The 27,556-nt window shown below is 43.4% G+C and overlaps 1 protein-coding gene across 1 annotated transcript in view; it reads right to left on the reverse strand.

The window, feature by feature from the left end:
- Window positions 1-4,128: 4,128 nt before the first annotated feature.
- Window positions 4,129-27,556, reverse strand: part of ARHGEF38 (Rho guanine nucleotide exchange factor 38) — a 44,043-nt gene continuing 20,615 nt past the window's right edge. The window contains exons 6-14 of the mRNA XM_048509933.1: window positions 24,330-24,529; window positions 22,166-22,299; window positions 17,023-17,127; window positions 15,443-15,559; window positions 13,797-14,117; window positions 11,939-12,079; window positions 8,656-8,854; window positions 5,569-5,831; window positions 4,129-4,540 (exon numbers count right to left, since the gene is read on the reverse strand). Of these exons, the coding sequence (XP_048365890.1) occupies window positions 4,355-4,540; window positions 5,569-5,831; window positions 8,656-8,854; window positions 11,939-12,079; window positions 13,797-14,117; window positions 15,443-15,559; window positions 17,023-17,127; window positions 22,166-22,299; window positions 24,330-24,529 (1,666 nt within the window). The 3' untranslated portion in view covers window positions 4,129-4,354. The remainder of the gene's footprint in view (window positions 4,541-5,568; window positions 5,832-8,655; window positions 8,855-11,938; window positions 12,080-13,796; window positions 14,118-15,442; window positions 15,560-17,022; window positions 17,128-22,165; window positions 22,300-24,329; window positions 24,530-27,556) is intronic.

Below are 27,556 nucleotides of genomic sequence, written 5' to 3' on the forward strand. Positions count from 1 at the left end.
ATAACAGCTAAACATTCCTATACTAATACTATCTACTAAGTTATAAAGCCACACCAGAAATCAGGCACAGGAGGACAGTAGAGGGCGCTAGATGGTCATGAAGAAAAACTGCTGCCACCAGATTCTTATGCGCCTTACTGGGACAGACTGAATAGATATCACACAGTTCTTACTGGAGACAGTAATGCAGTTGTTGTATTGTATTGGCCGAGACAGTAGGCATAAAATGTCGCTATTGCACAGACAATGGCGGCAAAAGTGGGGTCCACGTCATCCAAGCCCACTGCTCGCAGACCCTGCCTGAGCTATCCAGGTCAGGATACAGATAAGAACTAATGTTAATAACATTACATGATGAGTCTCACACACACATTTGTAAAAATATATATTTATTACAGTAATTTAAAAGCAAACCTCTTAGGTTCCAAATATTACTGTAGTTGAAATTCACAGTGATTAAATCTCTCATCATTTGTCTTCGTAGAAAGTGTTTGGAGTGAAGGGAACTCAGCTATTTGTGTTTTGATGGATGCAAAGTCATTCTTTAGGACTGAAATGGTACCATTCAAAGAGAGGGTAGTACAGACATCCGTGGAAGGAAGAGGTATATTTAGGGTTTACATGTAAGAAAATTGTACAGATCTGGTTTGCCACAGGCAAAATTGAATCTCAGTAGTAATCATCTCAGTTTGACATTATTGTGCAGAACGTAATTTACAATGGTGAGTCATGCAGTTACATAGTTACCCTGTTTGTGTCCTGAAATTTGTGTTCTACAACAACCGCTTCATTACTGTGTGAGTCTTAGCCCCTTGCACACAATTCAGCTGTTTGCAGCCTTCAACTGCTACTGCTTGACCACACTCTGAAATGTAAAGCATGACGAAAAGAAGCCTTCCAACAATTAATTCTTCCTTCACTATGAATTGTTTACATATACAAAAGCTAGCTTACATAATAAGGGTAGTCAGTTTATCCCATTCAGCTTATAGGCCTCACAGCAGCTAGCCAAAACTAGGCCATATCAGCCCCCTCATATTTTGTCTACATAGCAGGATCACTGCTATGAACATTTCATTTTTCACAAACTGCAAATGCATGGGTATAAGATGCACCGGGAAAGACACCACTAAAGTTCACATTCAAACACTTCAAGTGTCCACCATAGGCTTTTTAGTCACATGATGTAATCAGATGTGGCTCAGTTCATATTAAACAAATGCTCCCAAAGAGTGACAAGAAATCTTTGCTGCAACTTTGGTATTTTTATGAAGTTCTATGCATTGCAAGACTGATTCTTGCAATTGTAAACTATTTTTCTTCATTGCTTATTTACTCTCTCAGTACCTAACATTGCTTTCTTTGTTGCTAGATCTTCCCAAATTTTGAAATCAAGCTTTTGTTTTTCAAGATGCAAGACATGTTAAGAACTGGTTGTTGTGGGTTTTCCAGGCTGTGTGGCCGTGGTCTGGTAGATCTTGTTCCTAACGTTTCGCCTGCAAGAAGGAAGAGACTCTGAGAATTAACAAAACTTGGCTACCAATACTTAAAAACACGAGAATCCAAGGCCAAGGGCATGCGGGGTTCTTGGACAATGGACTCCACCTAGACACAGGGTTTGCAGTCACTAAAACTGTTGCTGCTGCAGGAAATGCAAATTTGAATCACTCCCTGGACTGAAAAACCCCACCCGCATTACAATGCAGTCAACCACACCTTTGCATAGCAAGTTCCACCCAAACACCTACTGATTGGTTCCCCACCCTGGGACATGGGCAATACGTACCCCACTAAACATTCCCTTCTCACTGGACAGTGTGTAATAGACTTCCCTCTGTGATACACTTCTGAAGATGCCAGCCACAGGTGCAGGCGAAATGTTAGGAACAAGATCTACCAGACCACAACCTCAAAGCCTGGAAAATCCACAAGTACCAGTTGAATCCGGCCGTGAAAGCCTTCAACAATACACAGGTTAAGAAATTGCTAAAACCTCTCAATTTCACCCTTCTGTTCGATCTTTAAGAGCAGGTTTAAGATCTTTAAGAGTATCCTTCAGGTTGCACACATGTGCAGTGCCTCTGGAAAAGCAAGCAGCATTAGGTCTAGAGAACATGGATGCATAGATTTGGAAACACTGTTTTTTTGTGGAGAATTATAAATTTTAGCTACGCCCTTGATGCTTCTGTTCAGGGAAATAATCAGAACTGTCAAAGCAACACAATGTGCGAAAACAGCTGTGGTGTCAGGATTCGGGTCAAATCCCAACCCCTTTTCACAGTAGCAGCAGTGTCGAAGATTTCCCTGTTGCAAATCAGATGGAAGAGGGCTTTTAGTCACCTCACCTTCAAGAACAACTAAATGGGAACGCTTCCATTTCCAGCTGGAAAATCTTTCTGGTGCATTTCACATCAGATTTAATCATGGCAATACAAGAGGAGTGGACTAGTTCTCTCACCCTCCCCATCTGGGAACATTTTGAAATATTCATATATAGTAGAATTAAAATTAAAAATTTAACAGGATCTTACACATTTCCTGCTGAGGGTATCAGAGAGTCCATTTGTCTCAAAAGACATAAAATATGTCTTTCTCACAGTGATTTTTAAAAAAGTTTTGATACTTCTGGAGGAGCACAAACCCAAGTCCAACAATGTATGAAGCTGGGGAAACCGTGTGGGTAAATCCTTCATTATCCTTCAGAATATGGAGTTTTTCTACCCTGCCCTAATTGGATAGCATTTTTAGCTTTGAAACAATTAGACATCTAGCCATCCATCCTATGTTTATCCCAGCCTTCTTTGGAGGGACATGCAGAATTTCCTTCACTTCATCCTCACAAAAATCCCATGAAGTAGGTTAGCGAAAAAGGAGTCCTGGCCCCAGAAGGCACAATTAACTTCATTACTGAGTGGGGATTTGAATCCTGGTCTTGCCGCTGTTCATGCAACATATTAACCATTACACCATACTGACTCAACTGTTGGAGGCACATTAGGTTAGGGTTGCCCACTCTGGGCTGGGAAGTTCCTGGAGATGAGCCTGCAGATTAAGGAACCTGAGCAGTGTACAAAACAAGGACGTAGGTAAGGGGGAGTTCTCGGGTTCAACCCCCCGCATTGCTTGTCCGAAGCTCCGCCCTCCCCCCCCCCGTTTGTGGCTTTTTTGGTATTTTTCAGTGTTTTTGAGTTTTTGACCTGCAGGGGGCGTGGTTTTTAAGCTAGAAGCACCAAAATTTCAGGGATGTTTTTGGGAGACTCTCCTGATGATTATACCAAGTTTGGTGAAGTTTGGTTCAGGGGGTCCAAAGGTATGGACTCCCAAAGTGGGTGCCCCCATCCCCCATTGTTTCCAATGGGAACTAATAGAAGATGGGGCTACACCTTTGAGGATCCATAACTTTGGACCCCCTGAACCAAACTTCACCAAACCTGGGTGGTATCATTAGGAGAGTCTCCTAAAGACACTCAGAAAGTTTGGTGCTGCTAGATTAACAATTGCACCCGTGACAGCCAGGCACCCCCCAAATTTCCCCAGATTCTCCTTTTAAATCCCCCCCTTTGGCATGGATTTAAAGGAAGAATCTGAGGTCCCCAGTTTAAACATTGAAAGTGATGTTGTTTCAGGGTGGGGGAGAATCCACCCCAAAACAGCATCACTTTCAATGTTGTTTTAACTGGGGACCCCAGATTCTCACTTTAAGGTGGATTTAAAAGGAGAATTTGGGCTCTCTAGTTTGGGGTGGATTCCAGCATCACAGTGGCTGCCCGGGGTGTGTGTGCGCAAAACTCAGATTTTGCACTGGGCTCCATTTTCCCTAGCTACACCACTGCCCAGAGGGGAGGGCAGAAGGGGCTGCTGGCTGGCAGCCCAGTTGGTGGGGGGGGGGGAGAGAATGGGAGGGTGGGGTTGGCGAGTCTGCTGTCCCCGGCCTCAGGAGAGCTGCTATTATAAGCACTGAGGCCAGGGGCGGGGCTTGGGGGTGTGTGGCCCGCCCCAGGGGCAGGGGGGTCATGGCCCCCAACCCCCCCATAAAAATATATATACCTAAGTCCCTGGTATAAAATCATACAGTCCTCCCTCCATTTTATCAAGGGGATTGGATCTCTCATCTGGAGATCAGTTGTAGCTCTAGGAGGTCCTCAAACCCAGGAGGAATCACTCAGCTCTCCGGATTAGAATCCACCTGCTCTTAACCACTACACCACGCTAGCTCTTATTTTGGAAAAGGAATCATTTTTTTCATAACAGCTCAGCAAAATGGACTGGTGTCCTTTTGCCAGTAGAAAACCATACATGGCTGATTAAGTCCTTAGTGCCAGAGTGCTGTTTCAAGTCCCACCAGTATTCTTCGTTATGCATAAGTCATCTTCCCAAGGTAATTAGCTGGCACATATCCCCTTTGTCCTTTTGCTTCAGCCAACCACCATTCCTTGTTGCCACTCAAATCAGAAAAACGAAGGATCTGAACCCGCTGATACTCTTGAAGACTGAGTTCCTGGTGACTCCTGGCTTGGAATGCATGAACTGCATAGAAAGTCTGTGGGAGGAGCAGAAAGAGAACAACAGGAAACATATTTTTCTACCTTTGTCACTTCAGTGTGGACTAAATGAGACATCTCTAATCTCAAACACAGAGCATTATACAACACTAAGAACAATTCAGTTACAGAAAAACTGATCAGAACACAATGAACTTAACCTCTTGATTGACTCTCCCATAACTTTGGCAATTTCCAATTAACAGCATAGAGAAAGTATGTAGACTGACACTATTACATGTTAACATGTTGCTATTATATGTTACTATTAATGTCAAATCCTAAAAATTCAGATTCAGAAGTTTCAGACATACATATTATCTATCTGGTTGCTATGTATTGTCAAAGGCTTTCACGGCCGGATTCAACTGGTTCTGGTGGGTTTTCTGGGCTGTGTGGCCGTGGTCTGGTGGATCTTGTTCCTAACGTTTCACCTACATCTGTGGCTGGCATCTTCAGAGGTGTATCACAGAGGGAAGTCTGTTACGCACTGTGTCCTAACAGTGCGTAACAGACTTCCTCTGTGATACACCTCTGAAGATGCCAGCCACAGATGAAGGCGAAACGTTAGGAACAAGATCCACCAGACCACGGCCACCCAGCACGGAAAACCCACCAGAACTATCCGGTTGCTATCCAGTAAGCCAAAAAATCCTGTCCATTCATTGTTTATTATGACCATTCCACTTGCCTGAGACTTACCTATCTGGGTCTGGAGCATGTGAACGTACCAGGACTTATAGCGTTCATGCCCATTGGCGGTATATAGTGTGATTGCCGGCTGGCTAGTACACACATATGTGTGTTTATGTTGTCTTCTTGTTGCATGTATTCTTTGTATGTGTATTATATGGCTGCACAGTGGCCCATATTATGTTAGTCACATTATATTGAAAGCTTGACATTTTATTCTTGGTTGGTGTTTTTACAGCCAGAAGGCTGGGTGCAGTTGGTCTTTTCAGTGTTGCTTAGCTAGCTCTGCTACTCGCCCTCTTTTTTTATACTTAAGAAAGAAAAGCATTCTTACATGTTGGTCATCCTCTTCATGAACACTATCGGCCTCTGCCCCGTCAACAGCAGATTTTTCACACAGGCTGTTAAAGGACGAACCGCTGTCACTTCTCTTATGGCCTGCAGTTTTGGTGCAGCCGTTTTCCATTTGCCGGGAAGAGACAAAAAGGCTGATGTTATCAAAGTCACCATCACAGAAACGGGCTTCTCCCGCATCCTTTTGCACCTTTGCTGGATTATAGGGCTTCAAGAAGGAGGAATAAACGTATCCTTTGGAAACTAGGTAAGGAAAGAGAAAGGGGGGATTAGAAAAGATTAAATTGTTTTTCAGCCATTTAATAAAAAGCCAAGAGCCTTCTTTTACTGCTAGTTTCAAGCATAACTTCTGCCACCCAGAAACCCAGCATCGAAAGGATAAATGATGCAAATTGTATCAATTATCAAATTATTTTGTTGCCTAAGAAACTTCCAGTACAGATTGAGACTCTGGTGTACATGGGAGTACCTCTGCATGGTTGCTCACACTGCATCCTTTTCAGTTCAAGAGAAGCAAATTGTAGAAACTGTCACCCTCACAGGCTTTGCTACATGTAGGATCATATGAAGCTGATCAATGAAGCCAGAGAGTTGGTTAATCTATTCTAGTTCAATTTTGTCTGTACTAACAAACGACAACTCTCCAGGGTCTCAGGAAGAAAAGTATATTTTCTAGCACCGGTACCTTGATTTTCAGTGGTGATGCCACAGATTGCACATAAGATCTTCTCCATATAAACTATGCCTGATTATGCATAAGGTGCCTGCCGCATGGTGGGAGCAAATGTCACAGCAAGGTTTCTTGTGCAGACATATTTCCTCTTTTGGCATAGCCTGGAAAGTCAATTCCGGGGAGCATGCACGTAGGTAAGGGGGGGGGGTTCTCGGATTTGAACCCCCCCATTCATGTCCAAAGCTCCGCCCACCCGTTTGTGGGTTTTAAAAACATTTTGGGGTTTTTTGGTTTTTGGCCTGCGGGGGGCGCATTGTTTGGGCTAGCAGCAGCAAACTTTCAGGGATTGTTTGGGGGACTCTCCTGATGATACTACCCGGGTTTGGTGAGGTTTGGTTCAGGGGGTCCAAAGTTATGGACTCCCAAAGGGGGTGCTCCCATCCTCCATTGTTTCCAATGGGAGCTAATAGAAGATGGGGGCTACACCTTTGAGGGTCCATAACTTTGGATCCCCTGAACCAAACTTCACCAAACCTGGGATGTATTATCAGGAGAGTCTCCTACTGATACCACCCAGGTTTTGTGAAGTTTGGTCCAGGGGGTCCAAAGCTATGGACTCCCAAAGGGAGTGCCCCATCCTCCATTGTTTTCAATAGGAGCGATTAGAAGATGGGGGCTACACCTTTGAGGGTCCATAACTTTGGACCCCCTGAACCAAACTTCACCAAACATGGGTGGTATCATTAGGAGAGACTCCTAAAGATACCCTGGAAGTTTGGTGCTTCTAGCTTAACAATTGCACCCCTGACAGCAGGCATTCCCCAAATTTTTCCAGATTCTCGTTTTAAATCCATCCTCTTCGGCATGGATTTAAAGGGAGAATCTGAGGTCCTCAGTTTAGAAGAAGAAGAAGAGTTTGGATTTATATCCTCCCTTTCTCTCCTGTAGGAGACTCAAAGGGGCTTACAATCTCCTTGCCCTTGCTCCCTCACAACAAACACCCTGTGAGGTGGGTGGGGCTGAGAGAGCTCCGAAAAGCTGTGACTAGCCCAAGGTCACCCAGCTGGCATGTGTGGGAGTGGACAGGCTAATCTGAATTCCCCAGATAAGTCTTCACAGTTCAAGTGGCATAGCAGGGAAACCCGGTTCTTCCAGATGAGAATGCACCTGCGTTTAACCACTACACCACATTGAAAGTGATGCTGTTTCAGGGTGGGGGATAATCCACGCCAAAACAGCATCACTTTCAATGTTGTTTAACTAGGGGCCCCAGATTCTCCCTTTAAGGTGGATTTAAAAGGAGAATTTGGGCTCTCTAGTTTAAACGCCATTGAAAGTGATGCTGTTTGGGGGTGGATTCCAGCATCACAGTAGCTGCCGGGGGGGGGGGGGGCGCAAAACTCAGATTTTGCACCAGGCTCCATTTTCCCTCTATGCCTCTGCCCAGAGGGGCAGGGCAGGGCAGGGCAGGGCAGGGCAGGGCAGGGGAGTCTGCCATCCCCGACCTCGGAGAACTGCTTTTATAAGCGCTAGGCCAGGGGCGGGGCTTGGGGAGGCGTGGCCATGCGCTAGGGGCGGGTGGGGGTGTGGCCCCACCCCCGAACCCACCCCCATAAAAAATCTATACCTACGTCTCTGCCAGGGAGCATCATCAAAACAGCATGAGGTGAATCAGGCAACTTGAAAAACTAGTTGCAGAGGTGTTCGGCCAGGTATGAATTTTAAAACTAGCTGCTGGACACAAGATCTAGACCTCTAGGCTTAGAAAGTGGAGTCTCTGAGCAAACAGCACCCCTATGCTAGGATCTACAGCCAAAAAACTAACAGAGGCAGTTTACTATTGCCTGCTTCAATGTAACAACCTAGACTTCCTTGGTGGCCTCCCATCTAAATAGTAATCGGGGCCCATCCCGATGAACTTCCAAGGTATGGCAAGATTTAGCTAATTTGGGCCATCCAAGTCAGTGCCTACAGTAGTAATCCCTTGGTACACAGACATTTATAACCAGGAATGGTTCAGAATTATTTGGAAATTTTTTGCCATTGAGATACTAATTTGTTTGGATGTGTTGACAGAGTATACGTGCATCTGCAACAAAAGTGGTAAATGCATTCTTTAGGGCAGTGGTTCTCAACCTGGGGGTCGAATGACCCTTTCGCAGGGGTCACCTAAGACTCTCTGCATCAGTGTTCTCCATCTGTAAAATGGATAAATGTTAGGGTTGGGGGTCACCACAACATGAGGAACTGTATTAAAGGATCGCGGCATTAGGAAGGTTGAGAACCACTGCTTTAGGGAGATGATATATCTGCAGATGAGATCTAACTCTTTTGAGTCCACAATCAATCATTGGTAGATCTACCTCCCTGCAGCAAACTGCACAGCTGACTTACTTCCAGTGTCAACAAGCCATCTGCTTGCGCTTCCGAAAGGATCCTTTTGCTCCACAACAGCCACCAGTTCTCCTTCATATAGATTGATGTCATGCTCTTGGGAGGCATTGCATTTGCGCTTGGCTTGATACAGCAAATCCAAGTTGTACGTGGACAAGATGACTGACCTGTGGCTTTCAGTCTGACGCGGAGATTCATTCTGAAAAAGGGACAGTAAGGCAAAAAATAGTTTTTAGAGCTAGACCTTCGAATTTACAGGATGGTGTGTTTCTCAGCCGCACCTACCTCGCAAGGTGTGTGCTATGAGGAGAGGAAGGGAAGGAGTTTGTAAGTCATTTTGGCACTCACATCACAGAAAAGCAGGGTATAAATCCAAACTCTTCTTCTTTTTCTTTGGCAGGAGCTCATTTCTGTTCCCTTTATTTGAGAGCTAGTTATATATGTACAGGCCTTGCAACTTTTGGATCATACATGGTCACTTAGGTATGATTCCACATTCCTGACTTGTTTCTACTGATATGCCCCTGGTGACTGACTGCTCCCACAATGGGTTTTCTTGTCACCAAAGAGGGATTTCCATTCCAAACAGAAGTGCACATATAAATATTTTTTGCATTGCAGTACCACTTTCATGCATATTATCAGAGCTGGCTTTCTGATACTCCTTCAGTTGTGCTGTGCCATTTCACATACTGGCATTGAAAATACTCAAAATAGGAACTTAAGGGCAGACTGTCATGTGCGCAACACATAGCCGATAGACTTGCACTCGTCCATTTTACTTTGCTGGGTGGAAAATTTAATCTCCTTTTAATAGTCAGGCACCAGAAATTTGCCTATTTCCTCAGTCTTGATGCTGCTATCATCCCAGTGTCAATTAAGTAAAAGTGTGTTGAAGTCATCTTGAAAAATGACAGAATGTTCAACTATGCCTCCAACCCATCACACGGCCAGAGTTGAAAAACCTGTAATCCATGGATTAGGTTATGTTATATAGAGAATGACAAGTTACAGATATGGGACAAGCAAGGCTGCTGTGGTGCTGTAGCTCCTGAATGCTACATTATGCTCCAAACACACCTAAATCTGAGCATGGGTTTTTGAACATATGCTATCACTAAGAAAGATATGTTAATATTTTATGCCTAATAAAGGTTTTGGATTGGATTGGAATGGAATGGAGATATGTTGATTTTTTTTTTTACATGGGTGAAGATTCATGAGCACAACACAGACATTTAGTGGGAATTATTAGGGATGTGCAGCAAAATATATATATATATTTTCAGATCTGGATATAAAGTTGGTTGGACTATGGGATTGAACTATGAACAAGGTGCACCCAGCCACCCTTCATTATTTCCTATGTAAGGATAAAAAAATTGTGGAAAAATGTAAAACCCAAGAATCTCCCCATAGGAAGGCTATCGCAAGTTATCTCTAAGCCCAACCAATGTAAAATCTGAGAATCTCCTAAGAATTTGAAACAATGTAAAATCTGAGAATCTATAATCATGTAAAATGCAAGAACTGCAATGTAAAATTTGAGAATCCACAAACCAACTCCAGCAAAGAATGACCTTTTTAAAAACACCTAAAACACTTGAAACTGACAGAATCTTACCTAGAGCAGCCTGGCAAGCTGACACCAAGCCCCAGGAGATATACAAACATAGGGTGGGGGAACCAGTCTTGGGAGCTTGCAAATACTATCTCCTGATATTCCAGTTTAATTCTGAATATTTTTGGGATTTTTCAGGAATCATTTTTTCAGCACTCTTAAGACCCAAATATAACCAAAATTACTGGTATGGTATTTTTAAAATATATTTTCAGACCTGGACTGCCATTTTACAGAGAAACAACACAGTATGCAAGTTGTGTTCTCTGCATTCCAGGGAAGCAGCCCTGTGTGTGTTTTCTGTGATTGCAACACAAACCAACTCCAGCAAAGTTATTTCCAAGCAAACATGTATAGTATCAGGCCTCCTATATTTTGTGAAAACTTCATCTATGCAAAGCTGTACTTCTACTCTGAAGGTAAACACAACAATTTTGCAGTTAAATACTTAGGATCATTTGTGCAGAATCTTGTTAACTGGATTTAAATGGTAAAGGTTTTGTTTTGTGCAAGCACTGGGTCATTACTGACCTATGGGATGACATCACTAGGCAGACTGTATATGGGGTGGTTTGCCATTCCCTTTCCCGATCATCTAAACTTTTCCTCCAGCAAGTTCATTTTACTGACCTTGGAAGAGTGGAAGGCTGAGTCAATATTTTGCTGAATACCTGAAACCAACTTCTGTTGGGATCGAACTCAGGTTGTGAGCAGACCTTCTGACTGCATTACTGACACTCACCGCTTTGCATCATGGGGCTCCATGGCTGGCTTTAAGCTAATGGTAATATTCTGACTAACTGCATTAGCCACATATTCTCTAATGAATTTCTGAAAATATGAAATCTGATTCATTGACCTTTTCAAGAAATTGTCTTTTAATAGGTTATAACTGCAGGCAGTATTTTAGGATCATATGCCAATTTTCTGAATAGCACTGTTATGCAGATTTGAAAAGCAAATAACAGCTAGTTGGACAACCTGGAGAAAGTTAAAAAAAAGTTGTCCTCAGACAAAAATCCTGATTCCAAAAATGTACATGAAGGAGTATAAATCCCTTTGGGATTAGAGGAATATTTCACAATGTTGTGATATTGATGAGTCTTGTGTAAATCTACCCCTGTGACCAGAAATAACAAACTATGGAGCCTTCTCAGTTGTGTAGGAATGCCTTCTCCAACAAAGTCCATTTGGCAATTTCACTCAAAAAAACCATTTTCATGCATCTGCTTCTGATAGTTAATAATGTTGTCTTAGATTATTGGCTGCTTTGAGAAAATACTAAGATATAAAAAGTACTACAATGAATTTTAAAAGACAGATTACTCACAAGTGACCATTTTAGGGGCAACAAAAGGAAAACCTGCTATTGTGGCTCATTGTGTTTTTTTGGAAAAAAAATTAAGTATGGACTCTTTTAGGTATTCAAACCAAAGAGAACAATCTGGTTTTAACCAAATGAAACTAGAAGTTTACCCTGGTCCTATGCATATTTAACCCAAAAGACTCTTCACAGGTAAACACATATAGGATGGTTAACTTAAGCATGCTCAGCTTCTTCCAGATATCACAACAGCCTATAATCAACTGCACTCATTTGGGGTGGGGCGGGGGAGACATTTCCTTATGCCAGCTTCTCACAGTCAAAAGTATAATGCAAACCTGTGGAGGGATGAGTTTCTTCTTTTCAAGGCTCAGCTTCCTCTCAAGAAAAGTTGTGCTGTTACTTTCTTTAACAAAATTCAGACCATGCACCTCCTCCAATACCTGATGCTGAACTTTAGCAATATCTTGACAAGAGAGCTGAAAACACACAACAGATTAGAAAATGACATGTAGTAATAATTGGCTTTTGGAGACCCAGGTTGAAATCCCCCACCTTACAATGAAGCTTACTGGGTGATCTTGGATCAGTCACTCTTCCTCAGCCTAACTGACCCCATAGTCCAAGGTTAAAATGTGTAAGGGCAAACCATATGCTTCTCTGAGCTTCCTTGAGGAAGAATATTAAATACTTTAAAAGATCAGCAAAGATTTCTTTAAAATTACTTTGTTACTTCCATTAGTGAACTGGGTAGACTATAAAATGCAGTTGCCATCTTTTCCCATTATAAGTCTGCATGACAGGGAGAAACTGAGCAGGGAACGCTTTCCCATAAATTCTTTTCTCATCAAGGGAAGGCACCCTTGCCATTAATGGCGAAGGAGATCTTCTAGAGAAAAGCAGGTGGCACCTCTAGATTTTTATATACTCATAGAATTCTTATGTTTTCAGGGAGAAAATGTGGGTTTCAGTATCCTCTCCTTGCTTGCCATAACATACATTTCTTTTGTTGTTTTCCTCTCTGTTTTCAACCCACACTGTGCATGAAACAAGAACTAAGAACTGAGCTCCTTGCCATTCTTAAAGAGAGGGGAAAAATCTATTGTTCAGTTGCATACATTAATTTATTTTCATATATGCACACTGAAAATTGCCTATTACCTAGCAACAGTGCTGAGTAAAGAGGAGGAAAAACATCCAGCTAGGTGGCTCAAAACCTAGTTGAGCCAGTATAAAAGTAATGCCACTAGAGAGTGCTGTAAGCACACTGGAAGAGGTGAAGTACACAGAAAGACTGAAGATGTCCTTTGCTGGATCAGCCATCAGGTCCCCGAAACATAATAGCTCCTGCAGCCCACTGCTACGCATGTTGAACTGAGTTCAGTGGGGTTTATTCACACACATGAAAGGATAGTAGCATTATTGTAGTATTAATGTGATGTTTGCATACAAGTTTCTCATGGAACAAATTAGCAAGATTGGTCTTCTACTGGAGAGGTACAGTATTCAAACAGAACAGACTTCTGTAAATGCTGAAGAGATGTTCGTTTCAATCACGAACGTTAGATATACAAGACCTGGGCAGAAAGGCCTCCAATTGTCTGGAATGAAGGACAACAGGAGGTACAAGCAGATGCAGAATTGGGAGTGGATTGACCAAGAATCTTTCAACCATAATCATTCACCCTATCCCTCTCTCTAAGGTCAATGTAGCTTCCAGAGGGTTCCCAGATGGTGTCTCATCCATGTGCTTTACAAAATCAGACTGGCTTGACTTCATTGCCATCTGACTGGACCATCCTCCTGAGACCCATGTGTATGTTGAATAAATTATTGGACGCAATTCTCAGAAAGTTTGTAAGAAAAGATTGTACACTGATGGACAAGGGCTTATCTCTTTTCATCTCTTGTATATCACTTAGACCCCTGACCTGGATAGCCCAGGCTAGTCTGCTCTCATTAGATCTTGGAAGGTAGGCAGAGTCAACTTGGATTAGTATTTTGGATCGGAGACCACCAAAGAATCCCAGGAAGGCAATGGGAAACTACCTCTATGGGTCTTGTGCGTGAAAACCCTGATGGGTTGGCATGAGTTGGCTGCACCTTGACCTCATTTTAAACACACATATCACTTAGAGATTAGGCATTTCAGCATAATACATTATCTCAATGTGGATGCACCAAGAGTTGACTTACATGCTCAGGAGATTCTCCAGTGGAACAGGCATTCAAGGCTGATGACATCAGATCTCTTAGGAGAATGATGAAGCTCCACAGGCAGTTGGTCACAATTTTTTTTGCTGCCTCGTTGAACCTCTGAAGCTCCTCGACCAACTGAGCATTGAGGGCCTCGTACTCCTTTCTGGCCAGATCCATCTCTTCCCCCACAGCCTTTTGGTGGTAGCCATTGTAGTCCAGCAGTTTATCATAACGTTTTTGGATTAGCTTTTGAGGTCCTGGGAAGAGGGCTTGTAATACTGACAGAGGACTCAAAACCATCTTGTCTAGCTGGTTTGCCTTGATATACAAGTGCAGCAGGAAAAATGAAAACAGGGGACGCCTCACCAAATGACAAGACTAACAGTTCTTCTTGAATGCAAATTGTATGCATGAGAAAATAAACATACAGCTAGCTTATTTCTTTAGAATCATAGAGTGGAGCACTGATCTAACACATTCCCCACTAAACTTCTGGTTCTTTTGCAGGGCCGGAGTGAGGGGGAACTGTGCCTGGGGCACGCGTGCACCCTGCGCCCCTGCCTGCTGCCACCACGCCCCTGCCCACTCCACCACATTTTGGAACGTCCCCAGCATGCCCCCGCACCAGCATGCTCCTGGTGCCTCACACATCCCCCACCCCTTGGCACTACACCACTGGTCTTTTGTGTTGAATGGTTAAAACAGCTGAGAAACTAGCTGGTCTCTGCAGTAAACAGCAGTTACAGTTGGGTAAAGTTGTATGTTAACTACTCTGCAAATAGGAGCCTTCCAGCACCTTCAAGACTACAAATTTTATTTCAACATAAGCATTCTTAAAGCAGAGCCTACTGCTTTTGGTGCCTCAAAGAAGTGGGATCTAGTCTAGAAGAAGAAGAACAATTTGGATTTATACCCCACTTTTCTCAACCATAAGGAGTCTCAAAGTGGCTTACAAACTCCTTCCCTTCCTCTCCCCTCAATAGACACTTTGTGAGGTAGGTCGGGCTGAGAGAGTTCAGAGAGAACTGTGACTAGCCCAATATCATGTGGCAGGCTTCATGATTGATTGTTAAGTGTTTATGTTGTGACCCACCCTGAGCCCTTTGGGAAAGGGTAGGATACAAATATAAATAAATACATAAATAAATGTGTAAGAGTGGGGGAAAAAACCAGTTCATGATATTAGAGTCTGCCCCTCTTGTGGAGGAGTGAGGAATCAAACCCAGTTCTCCAGATTAGAGTCCACCATTCTTAACCACTACACCACAGCACACTTATGCTGGAATACAACTTTGTTAGGTTTTAAGGTACCACAAGACTCCTGTGTTGCAACAGACTAACACAGCTGTCCCTGTGAAAACTCTAGGAAAGGAATCTGATTAATTTCAAACATCAGACCACCTATTATGTGATTGGAACATTAATTTATGACAGGTATGTCAGGTGATCCTTAAGTTCTGTCCTTGCAGTTATGAAAGTGAGGGTGTTTGATGTGCAATAAATCTGGACTCCTGGAAACTTTACTTTAAAAAGCCAATTATTTTCTCTCTGCTGGATTTGTTGTCGGACTTGATCCAGACACAACTGAGCACAGCATTTGCAAACTCTCTGCCCTTGCAAAGTTGTAGATTTAAAGAACTCACAAATCTGCCATAGGGGTTTTCAGCATTCCTTGATGTGTTCAAAGAGCCAAAGTCCTCTCTCTCAAGCAGAATATCTTGAAGGTCACTTGCATTCTGAACAACTAGATGCGTTGACTCCTGAAAGCAATGAATTGGATAGAGACAAAAAGTGAATTGTAAGAAAAATGTGACAAAACACCTGCTAATTTGTGCAAGCGTACTCAGGAACGGCACACATTTAAGGAAAAGAGCTGCTACACATGTTGCTTATCCCCTGCCAATTAAATGTCTTCTATTTTTTTATCCAGTTTACTGGCATATATTTCAATGAATGAGATCCACAGTAAGCAAGCTAGAAGCCTACTTCACTAGCAGGAAAAAGGAAATGGGAGAACAGACTGCTTCATATCAGCTTGCAAACTCCCCATGAAGCTCCCTGAACGTAGCCCACTGTCCAGCAGGAAGCTATATTAAGCTTCCATGTTTTGTCTGCAGGGATTTTGCTTTGCCAATTCCCATTTGCACCTGCAAGGATTGCATTGCAGTCAAGGCTCCATCGCTTTATTCTGTTGCAGGTCCCTATACCAGGCCTTCAATTCAAGCTCCTTTCTTTTAAGAAACCCATTTGCCAGGAGTCATACTGAGGTTACAACCAGCGCATGATTTCTCAGCTGCAGCTTTAGGTAGAAAAGGAAGGGGATTTGAAAAACTCCCCTGACTTGCGGCACTGTGGTTCAGTCTGCTAGAAGTGATAATCCCTAAACTAGCAAGACCACTCCACCGCCGGCTTCTTCATAGAGGTGTTCCTGTGTCCCATTTTAACAGATAGATGCTTCTCCCAAATCTCCAGGAATTTCCCAAGCCCATGTTGGCAACAATAGTCACCAAACATCAGGTGGGATCAGGAGTTTTTTTCAGAATTACATCTGATCTCCAGACTACGGAGATCTGCTCTCTGGAAAGAAATGGCAGCTGGTTGGGGCAAATTCTATAGCATCCCTACTGAGCTCCCTCCCCCCCAAAAAACACCTCCAAATGTCCAGGAATCACCTGCCTGGAGATGGCAACCCCATGTAAAGTTGCAAAAGTCTCCCAGATGCATGCTGACCACCACATCCCACTCCGTTGGCTTAAAATCTTAAATGTTTGTATTTTTAGAGAAATAGCATAGCTTGCAGCTCTGTGCATATTTTCTTAGGAGTCAGCCCCTCCAACAGCTACTTCCAAGTAGCCAGGTATAGGATGAAGCTGTACAAGTTATGTGTTTTTACTTGGAAGTGGAGAGCACATAAACATTAGGAAGCACTTCTTGATGGTAAGGGCTGTTTGGTAGTAGTATATGCTGCTTCGGTGGCTGGTGGAGTCTCCTCCTTTGGAGGTTTTTAAAGAAAGCATGGATGGCCATCAGCGTTTTGATGGTGTGTTCCTGCATTGCACGGGATTGGACTGGATGGCCCTTGTGGTCTCTTCCAACTCTATGATTCTATAACTTACAAATATCCCACCCAAAAGCCTCAGACCAAGATTCAGCCCAGATGTTTCCTTCTCATTTGGATGAACACATTTTTGCTGTAGCAAATGGAACCAAAGAACTGACTCACCTCCAGATGTTGTGAAGACAATGAAATATTCTTCACGCAGAGTTTCACAGTCTTTTCTAAGCTTCTAAACATTTTCTCTTCCTTGTTAAAAATTTCATCTTTTACCTTTTTTTTTAAAAAAAGGGAACCATCTTGTTAGGATAAAAGACCAATATTTGCTTTTAGAGAACTAACTATTGTATTGTGAATAAAGGAAATATTACAAAAAATGGCATGAGGTTCCAATGTTCCCTTCTCCAAAGGAATCCAACCCAAGAAAGTACTACACATAAACAAACACACACACTGAATTTTTCATCACTCAAAGAATACTAATACTACTTAGATTTTATATAGCTTTTTTCCTTTCAAAGTACTTCACATACACTACCAACAAAATGTTTTTAGCAGCTTTACAAAGTAGGCTACTATAACCCCCAAGTTTCAGAGGCACCTGGTTGGCTGAGCCTGTTGGGCTACTTCCAAGTGTAGTACATTCTCACAGCCTTGAATAAAACAAATACAGGCAATGCAGAGTTGCCTGCTTGAAGCTGGAACATTCCTGGACTTTCAGGGTGGACCTCAGCAGAGTGTCATGCCATGAAGTCCATCTCCCGAGGCAGCTGTTTTCTTCAGGGTAACTGACTTCTGTAATCTGGAGATCAGCTGTGACTCTGAGAGATCTCCAGGCACCACTGGAGGTTGACAATGCCAAGGCAATATATCTTTTTATGCCATATATTGATTGGTGCTCTTGGTCAGAGGCATATCAGGGGGAAAAGGCGCCAGGGGACAACACCTGTTCTGGGAGACCCCTGCCCCCTGCGCTTGGGGGGCGGGGCTTGGGGCGGTTCAGACAGGCACTGCAGCGGCAGTAGGCCGGCAGAGCCCTCAAGCCCCACCCCAAAGGGCCTAGGGAGGAAAGGAGGCAGCTCGGAAGGGTGCCGCAGCAGCAGGGTGCCGCAGCAGCAAGCTGGCTTCTGGCAGCAGGCCAGCTCTGTCTTTAGGTGCCTCCCTCATGCCGACCCAGCTCTTCCGAGCCATTGTGCCCGGAGTCATTTCACCCTGCCTGTCCCTGCGGGCTGTACGCCACTACCCTTGGTCATTACTGAACATCTGCAGAATAGGATCCAATTCCTATAATTTCAGCGTTAGGCCTGCACTCTTTTTGATTTGTTCAAGGGGAAGACTGTTTTTTTTAACTTTTCAGTTTTCTTTGTGCCAAAAAAAGGATGACCTTGGAAATGTCAAACCTGGTTGCCTCTTCTTACAGGGACAGAAATACTGTAGATGTCAGAGTTTGGGACACTATAAGCACTCTGAATCTTTAATTATTAGGAGGAAAGACGTTCCTTCATTCACACACACACACAAAAACCCACTGCTGCTGCTGTTGTTTTCCCCAAATGCTTCTTCAATATTCAAGCCTGAGCAGTGTTCACAAAAAGAAGCTCCGAAACGGAAATGTCTTACTGAGAGGAAGAAAAACAATTCCCATTCATAGTGAAGCGTCTGTCATTGCAGCTGGCATCAGGATTCTGAGCACTGCAGGGGAGGTGGGTTCTAATCTGAATTTTTAAAACGTATTAAACATTTGGTGAGGGCATGGAGAGTGATACGGCTCATCCCATCAGCTCTCATTTGGGAACCTGGGAATGGTGCTTCAGTAGTCCCACCCTCCATGGTCCAGATACAAGGACTGCTTTAGCCAGCTGTGGTTCCCACTTATCTTCACGGAACTAGCATGGAAACATTCTTAGGATTGTGTCTATGATGGTTATCCCCAGCAGGGCACTGGTGCTCCCTGCAGAGGTATTTCCTGGTGTCCATTTTATTTTCCCCAAAGGAAAGAGTCAGTCTTGGCTTTCCTCCATCTCGTTGGAGGTGTGATTCAAAAGACCCCAGGATCTCCAGCAACCAACAGGAGACCAATTGGCCATGCTAGTAGGGGCTGATGGGAATTGTAGTCCATGAACATCTGAAGCTCCAGAGTTGGACACCCCTGGCTTAGACTTTCCAAATTTTTGTGACACCCCCCCCCCCAGTAGCCACAGAGTTGCCAGGCTTCTAGCTATAATGGGAGGCCTCCCACTGACTGTTGCCATTGCCTGCCACCATTGCACCCAATAGTGGGATAATTTTTTTTTAAAAAAAATGCCAGTATCCTCAATATGCCAATTTCACATACAATCTGAAATAACAGTGGGCAAACTTACGGTAAAACCATAGAGCTTGTGGTGACTCCTAGAGCTACCACTTGCCACTTCCAGGGACAACCAATGTCAATGTCCTCCACAGCCTCAACCCCCCTGCCTCAACCCCCCAGCCTCAACCCTAGGCAGTAATTTTTTTTATTGTTCCTCCATGGCAGGCTTTTTGTGGTGCTACCACTTATTGTTTCTCAAAACTCCAAAAGTGACCATGGACTCAAAACAGGATGACCAGATCTCCTGTTATCCCTTTGTCCTCCACAGCTTAGCTGTGGGGTGTGTGGGGTGAGAAGAATACCACAAAAATGAGGGGCATTCAGTGTCACACCAATGCCATATGTAACTTCTGGCATGACCAGGAAATTATGTTATCATGGTTGGTGATACTCTAGCATTTACCTCTATCTCTGTGGTCCAACAAAGCTGTATGCTCTACTGCCACTTATGATGAATCTACTGCAAATACTAGCACAAGCCTACAAAAGCTTGTGGGGGGAAAAGTGTTGCAACTGCTATTACTTTACTTAAATACCATTTCAGTGCACAGTGGTGAGTCTTGGGTGTTAAGCTACCTCCATGCTGCAGCAACCTCCTCTGAAGTCTTTATATATGAATCCGGTATAAGAACACTTGACCTGACACAATCACAAAATGCCTCTTCTTTTCCCCAATAGATGGGAAATACTTGGAGACATGATCTTTTTTTTAATATTGTGGGCTGCCAGTCAAATTAATTTTGACATTTGAAAGCACTTTGCCTAGAAGGCAAAATGCATTGCCCTTAATAATCAGCGTATGAATACTGATGAAGTGTAGCAGGGTGAATCACATACAGAAAAGGATATTAGCCACGGCTATTATACCTGGGAGCAGCACACCCAATTTCAATTAAGCGCTGGTTCCAAGGGAATCGACTGAGCAGCACCCTTTTGGGTCAAAGTCATGGACTATGGAAAAGACTTTGACACAAAAGGAAGCACTAAAAGGGCATTTTGATCATATACTGATACAATGCAAAGCGACTGCATTTGTACTGATTTGACACAAAGAAACTGCAGAACAAGAAATGTGGCAGATGAAGTACCTGCTTCATAAAAACCAATCAGTTCCTTTACAGCCTATATGAGCTTGAGAAGCTACCCATACAGAGAATTCAGATTTCCCTGACACAAAAACAGTGAGTGCCGTTCCTGCTGCCCTCCTCTCTCTGGTCTTCCCATGTGGGAAGAGTGTTGCATTAAACCAGGGAAGACTTAGTTCAAACTGGCACTTGAACTTACAGGATTAGGGTTTTGGCACACTTCACCTCTCTTATCATAGGTATTTGCCTAAGTGATATAGACAAGCCAGCCCCATTTGGATGCTAAGTGGATGGGAAGGTATGCATTCTTGCAGGTCCTCCTCATATTAGCACCAATTTCTTTGCCTCACTCCCCATGCTCCCCAGTACTCCCTCACACTGGGGTTTTGTTTAAAAAAATGGAATTGGTAGAGTGCTATAATTGTTCAAGAACCTATTGACATAATATACTTGTTACAAGCTTTAACTTTAAAAAAAAGTCTCTATCCCTTTCTATTACAGAGTTATAAAGGAAAAGATTTAGTCTTAACATGTCACTTGTAAAATTCCACAAAGAAAAGGACTAGATACTTCGGAAAAAACTAGTATATTGCTGCAACAAATTGCTATAGTAATACACCAATCCCTTTTTTTTTTAATGTCTTCCAGTAGAAAAAGGAGATGTTAGGATTGGGCGGGGGCAGGGGGAGGAAACCAATTCAAGAAAAATCCTAACCTACCTTAAAGGTGCAAAGCACAATGGAAACCACCATATCTAAGCTAGTAACATTATCAGCCATACATACATAAAGTGTCAAGTGTTTTAATAATACCCAAAGTGCACAAAGTGAACGAAATGCAAAGCACAAACAACACAACACAGGAAGACCTGTCAACCTAAATCACAAGAGTCCTCAATGTATGTCCTACTTATAGCCAGTCTGTATTATGCAGGTCAGACGGTAAATTATCCGGGTATTTAAACCCCTTCCATGATATAGCTAAGTGGATGCGGGGACATCTGTCTGGACTCCAAGACTTTCCTGGCTGGATAACAGTCTCTTTCAAGAAGGACAACGCCTCCTAAACAGCAGGTGAGGTAAAGCCACTCTGCACAAAGGCAATGCCTTGAAGTCACAGTCTCTTGACAAGCTGGTATTGTAATGAGGAATCTCAATCTCCCAACAGGTTGGTATGATAATAACTGACAGGCAGCAGTGGTGTAGTGGTTAAGAGCAGGTGCATTCTAATCTGGAGGAACTGGGTTTGATTCCCTGCTCTGCCGCCTGAGCTGCGGAGGCTTATCTGGGGAATTCAGATTAGCCTGTGCACTCCTACACATGCCAGCTGGGTGACCTTGGGCTAGTCACAGCTTTCCGGAGCTCTCTCAGCCCCACCCACCTCACAGGGTGTTTGTTGTGAGGGGGGAGGGGAAGGAGATTGTCAGCCACTTTGAGTCTCCTATAGGAGAGAAAGGGGGGGGGTTATAAATCCAAACTCTTCTTCTTCTCTTCTACTGCAGAATGCTGTCTGCAGTAAACCTGAAATAGAACTAAAAATGCAGAAAAAACACCTTTTAAACCAACACAAATATTTTTATTCTTCTAGGAGCACTGAGTTTAAGTTTCCTCAGAGAAGAACAAATAGCTCTCTTGTTTACCTAGAGTCTCTTTATCCCAGCCTTCATCCAAGGAGTTCAAAACAGCCTGTGTAGTTTTCCCTTCTCTACTTTACCTTCACAACCACTCTATGAATTAGATTCCCAAGGCCGCCCAGCAAGTTTCACAGCAGAGTCTGGACTTGAACCCAAGACTTTGCAATGCTAAGCAGCAATCATTAAACCACACTGGCTTTCTGCAGAGGCCACAGGGTAAAACACTGGACAGCTCAATACCTGAGGTTCTCCACCGGTCAAGATTTTCAGGTGACTAGTGACTCTCTTGGACTTTTTACTAATGGAATGAATATTCAGTCTTGAAAATTTCTCTTTCAGTGATTCATCTTCGTCAATCTTCTTATACTTCAGAACTGCAATTATACAAATAATATCAAGGTTAACAATTTGCATTTATTAGGCTCCAGTCCAGCTCCACTTTCACATGAAGCCACGTGAGACCGGCGAGTCACACAGAGGTTATTTTCTGCACTCAGGGAAATAACAGAGATGATGGAAATCTTTATAACCATATAAGCTTTTAAAAATCCATCTCTCTAATTGCTCCTCCTGTTTGCTGTTCTACTGCTGATGCTATTTATTGCAGAATGGATAATCCCATGCACTAGAATAATTTCCTTGCTTTTGCCATCTAAATCTCCGGTGAGATTGCCAGGGAAAAGTTCAAACACAACAAGAGAAAGGCCTTGCTGTTTGACATATCTTAAGCAAATGCAAGCACTGAATAGAGGACCTAAAGAACTTTGAGAATTTCAGGCCTCTTATCTCTAATTGGATGGAAACTTAGCACTTAGTACTAGAACTTTTGCCCTCATGGTGTGTTGATGCACCATGGAATAGATGCCTGGCCATAGAAAATAAGAACATAAGAAAGCCTGCTGTATCAGACCAGAGTCCATCTAGTTCAGCACTCTGCTACTTGCAGTGACCCACCAGATGCCTTTGGGAGCTCACATGCAGGATGGGAAAGCAATGGTCTGATGCTGCTCCCGAGCACCTGGTTTGCTAAGGCATTTGCAACCTCAGATCAAGGAGGATCAAGATTGGTAGCCATAGATTGACTTCTCCATAAATCTACCCAAGTGCCTTTTAAACCTATCCACGTTGGTGGCCATCACCACCTCCTGTGGCAGCATATTCCAAAACGTGTCACTTACGTGATATGTCAGCATCCAAGAAAGCCGGTTGACGTGGGTTGATACCCAAATTAGTACAGCAGGAGCAATGAAACAGCAACAACCAGACCAGAAAGGCAAGAGAAAAGTAGGCCTGATCTATAAAGGTTACCTCCACATTCCCCATTCTGGTCTCATTGATGCTGTGAATGCAGAGGTACGCACACTGGCAATGGGGCTTCCACATCCCCTTAGCCTGGTTTGCATGTTACAGTGAACACATTTGCAACTTGCATGTACGTATGTACACCTGCTTGTGGGAAATAGCCAACACGAGTTCGTTTTACAAATGAAACCAGGAGCCAGGACTTGGATCAGCACTAGAGTACCTTCCAATCACACTTGCTGAACATACTTTGAACATTATGAGAATTACTCAGCAGATGAATAAAGAACAACCGAAACTACAGGGGATATGGATTGTGCATGCTTTCACTGTAATCTATGAATAGGCCCCTTGCGTCTGTCTCACCAGTGTTTATTGCCTGTTGCTGTCACTATAATGCTATAGTATAACAATGGTATAAAGATTTTGCTACCACTAATAAAAATATAATTGGCAAAATGTCCACCATTGAGGGAAGGGAATGGCAGGCACAAGGGAGAAAGGTGCCAGGCAGATATATTGCTGGATGTGGGCAGGGAGATACACCTTCCCATCCATACTTTTCCCATACCCATTTTGGCTACAATATTTCAGGAAAGATTTAACCAAAATAAGTTTGGGATTCTGCACAACAGAACAGGGGGGAAACCCCAAAGTGGACAGGACAACCATATGACGATGCTGTACAAACGCCCCCAAAACAACCGTGACAGAGAAGGAAACTTCCATGTGGAAGTAACCCCAGGCTTGGTTCAGAGGTTATAGCTTGGCTATTAAGAACTTGTACAACTCTGATCCTCCCCACCCTTCCATGTACATATTAATCAGAGCTTGCTGTGATGGTCAAATCAGGTCAAACTGGTTATTTCCCATCATAGGTTTCTTGCTAACTAGAACTGGATAACTATTTGGGCATCACAGTGGACAATAAGTTGCCACAGACCAGAAAACACAGGAGGGAATTGGATCCCGTGAGAAGAGGAGAGCTTGCAACGCATTCCTGTTTTTGGACCAGCCTGTGTTGGTTCCACCTTCTATGCTCCAAACTGCGCTGCATCCACATCACTTGAAGCAGAAAAATACTCCCTTGCTTCTCTCTTACCTAAGTCCTTCCTTCTTTTAAGTTCATTGATGTTCATATTCATCCCTTTCACAGCTTGCAGTGCCTCTTGCAGAGTTTTGTGGTCTGGGTGGGACATGGGTGTTGAATTCAAAAGCTCACATAGTAACAAAGGATACTTCATCACACGCTGTATCGGTTTGATCATCAGAGATCCCATGTCTAGTAGGTTTGGTTTCCCCCTGCCATTTAAACAAAAAAAATGTGCTAAGCAAACATAGTTCCTGAAAATGAAGTCAAGGAGGACTTCATTTCCTTGTCATCGTATCTCTCACTAGAAATCCAAATAAATAAAGTGATTCCCAGTACTCACCAGTTTGGTTGGTGAAAGGATGTGAGTTTTAGAAGATTACTCAACCAGTCTGAAGGGTCACTATAAAGGCTGGTGTATTCCTTTGCTGGTTAATGCATTACACTTATATTTTATGAGCTGTGCAATTAATGCCTCTCGCCTTTTGTTGTTATGGGTAGTTCAGTCCAATATATTTATTTGAAACCATTCTGCCACACTTGATTTTCCAAAGAATACTCAGAATGCTACCAGAACACTGTCATACAGCCCGGAAACCACACAACACCCCAGTGATTCTGGCTGTGAAAGCCTCGACAATACATTGATATTCAGGATAGTTTACAAGGTTAAAATACACAGAGCTTAACAATAGTCTAAAATAGCTGTATCAATAAAAGCAGCATAAAATAATACAATGACTAAAAACATTGACCATTGCACAGCAGTAATAAAAGTAGCAGCAAAACCCCCTCAAAGCCAAAAAAAAAACACGGAGGGGCCTCGGATCAGCACTAGAGTACCTTCTTTGCATGCAGTAGGTCCCTAGCATCTCCCAGTAGAAGGTATTGTAAAAACCCTCTGCTTGGAACCCTGGACTGTAGAGCAGTATTGTCAGACTAAACAATACTGATCTTGGTAGACCAAACTCTCAGTATTGGGCACATTTGTTTTCACAAAAATTCTGTGAGTAAATATGACAGACAAGAAATGAACCACATTAATGTCAGAGTGGGGATTTGAACCTGAATATCACAGACACTAAGGCCCCTTCCGCACACGCAAAATAATGCGTTTTCAAACCACTTTCACAACTGTTTGCAAGTGGATTTTGCCATTCTGCACAGCTTCAAAGAGCACTGAAAGCAGTTTGGAAGTGCATTATTCTGCATGTGCGGAATGAGCCAAAGAATCTGACAGTTTTACTGCTGACATGCATAAAGGCTTGATATCCTATCTGAACAGTATTGCTTGAAGGTATGGGGGCGGAGCTTTTAAACAAATGCAGCTGTACAAATTATATGGGCAGTGTGCTTTCTGTGGACTCTGTCCTTTGGTCTCAATTTTGGATCCTCCCTAGATACCAAAACATTGTCTTTTGGGGGGGGGGGGTATAGTAACCTTATTTCTCTCCCTTCATCTATAGAGCACCCTGAATTCTAAAAAAAAAATTGTTCCATGAACCTCATCCCTCCACACTCCACCCCCCCCACCCCCCCCCCACCCCGAAATGCATATCTTTAAAAGCAGCTTCATGAACGGGGTGAGGAGATTTTGTTCTGCAATTACTCTTTGGATACCTGTTTAATGATAAACAGCTCTCTGCTTGCATATCTGCATGACGCAGTTTAGCAATATGGTTTGATAGATAGCAGTCTGGCTAGCAGATAATGACTCCCAAGGGCGCCAGTGCTACCAAGTTCAACCCATCTAATTCTGCCCAGTCAGATTACCCCACGATAACTCTTCTCCTTAAAGTGGTCACTATCTTAACACACATCTTTCAGCATAACCCTGTAGCCCCTAAGAGACAGAGAGGCCTCGCCATGTCAGTCAAAACAGATGTGAAACAACTTGTGACATCCATGGTGCAGTAAATTAAGCTGATCATTCATTCGTGACGCTTCTCCAGCCACACAATTTCCTCATGAATTTTGTCAAAATTCTGGGGCTGTATGTAGCTACAATAGTCTCTTTGCAAATCATGGCTGTTCCTTTTTGTTCAAATTGCTGGAGTTGGCGTAGCTCTAACAGTAACTATCTACTCCCACTGCAGATGGCAAGCAGCAGAATGGACTCATAGCCAGAAAACACCACGCACACAACTCTCACACACAAAAGTCAACACAGCTGCAAACCCCTGTGCATCTCAGCCCATTCAGATTCAGTGAGCTGTTTGAAGGAAGGCAAGGGATAAAAGTAAGACAAATATTGTTTGTTCACAGAAACCAGTAAATGCACAGAAATCAGTAAATTCATGTGTCCATCCATTTTTACTCCCCATCCTTCCTCTCTTTATATGGCTCTCTATGCACTTACCCACACTTTTATCTACATACAAACACATAGAAGTTGGCACCCTTCCATTACGCTATTAGAAGTGCAGTCCTAAACATTATTATATCCTTCTAGGCCCACTGACTTTGGCTGATTTAGAAGAGTGTAACTCTGCCTAGGATAAGGTGACCAGATGGTCACCTTTGTAAACTGGGACGGGGGGGGGGAGGTAGGTGGCCGCGCGCATGCCTGTGACGGGGCGGGAAACGGCAAGCCCCAGAAGGCAGTGCGGCAGCCTCCCAAAAATCGAGACAATTTGAAGAACCCACGGGACACGGGACAAATTGTTTAAAGGCGGGACTGTCCCGCCAAAAGCGGGACGTCTGGTCAGCCGAGCCTAGGATTGCACAGCAAAAGCACAGTCTTCAGCTGCAAGTCCCACTTGATATAGTGGATAGAGATCCAGATTATAACCCCTAGTCAGCTATAGAGTTCATTGGATGAACTTTGGCTAGTTACTCTCTCACACCAATTTAAGTGCATAGTAGCCCTTTAATGTGTCAGGGAGCAAGAGAGGCCTAGAACATCCCGACATCTAGCTTTCTGCATGCAAGGAGGTTATTTTACGCAGGGGGGAGAAACCAGTCATGCATTCTCACATCAACGTGGCAGGAGGGTAGAATACAATATAGAAAAGTGCTTCCAGACTGACACAAAAGTGGGTGCATGAAGCTTGTGAACGTATGTGGTAGACTTCTGCAGTCTTATGGATTCAAGTGTGTTCTGTTTTTTTTTTAAACTGGATCACTACACTGAAGTTAATTTGAACTTTGGATCACCATACCAAAAAGGTTGGCACCCACTGAACAGACAAAACAAGACCCCTTTCAGCAGTCTGGTCTTGGACAACTCTCCCCTCCGA

Source organism: Sphaerodactylus townsendi, linkage group LG10 (assembly GCF_021028975.2).
Source record: "Sphaerodactylus townsendi isolate TG3544 linkage group LG10, MPM_Stown_v2.3, whole genome shotgun sequence".
Lineage (NCBI taxonomy): Eukaryota > Metazoa > Chordata > Lepidosauria > Squamata > Sphaerodactylidae > Sphaerodactylus > Sphaerodactylus townsendi.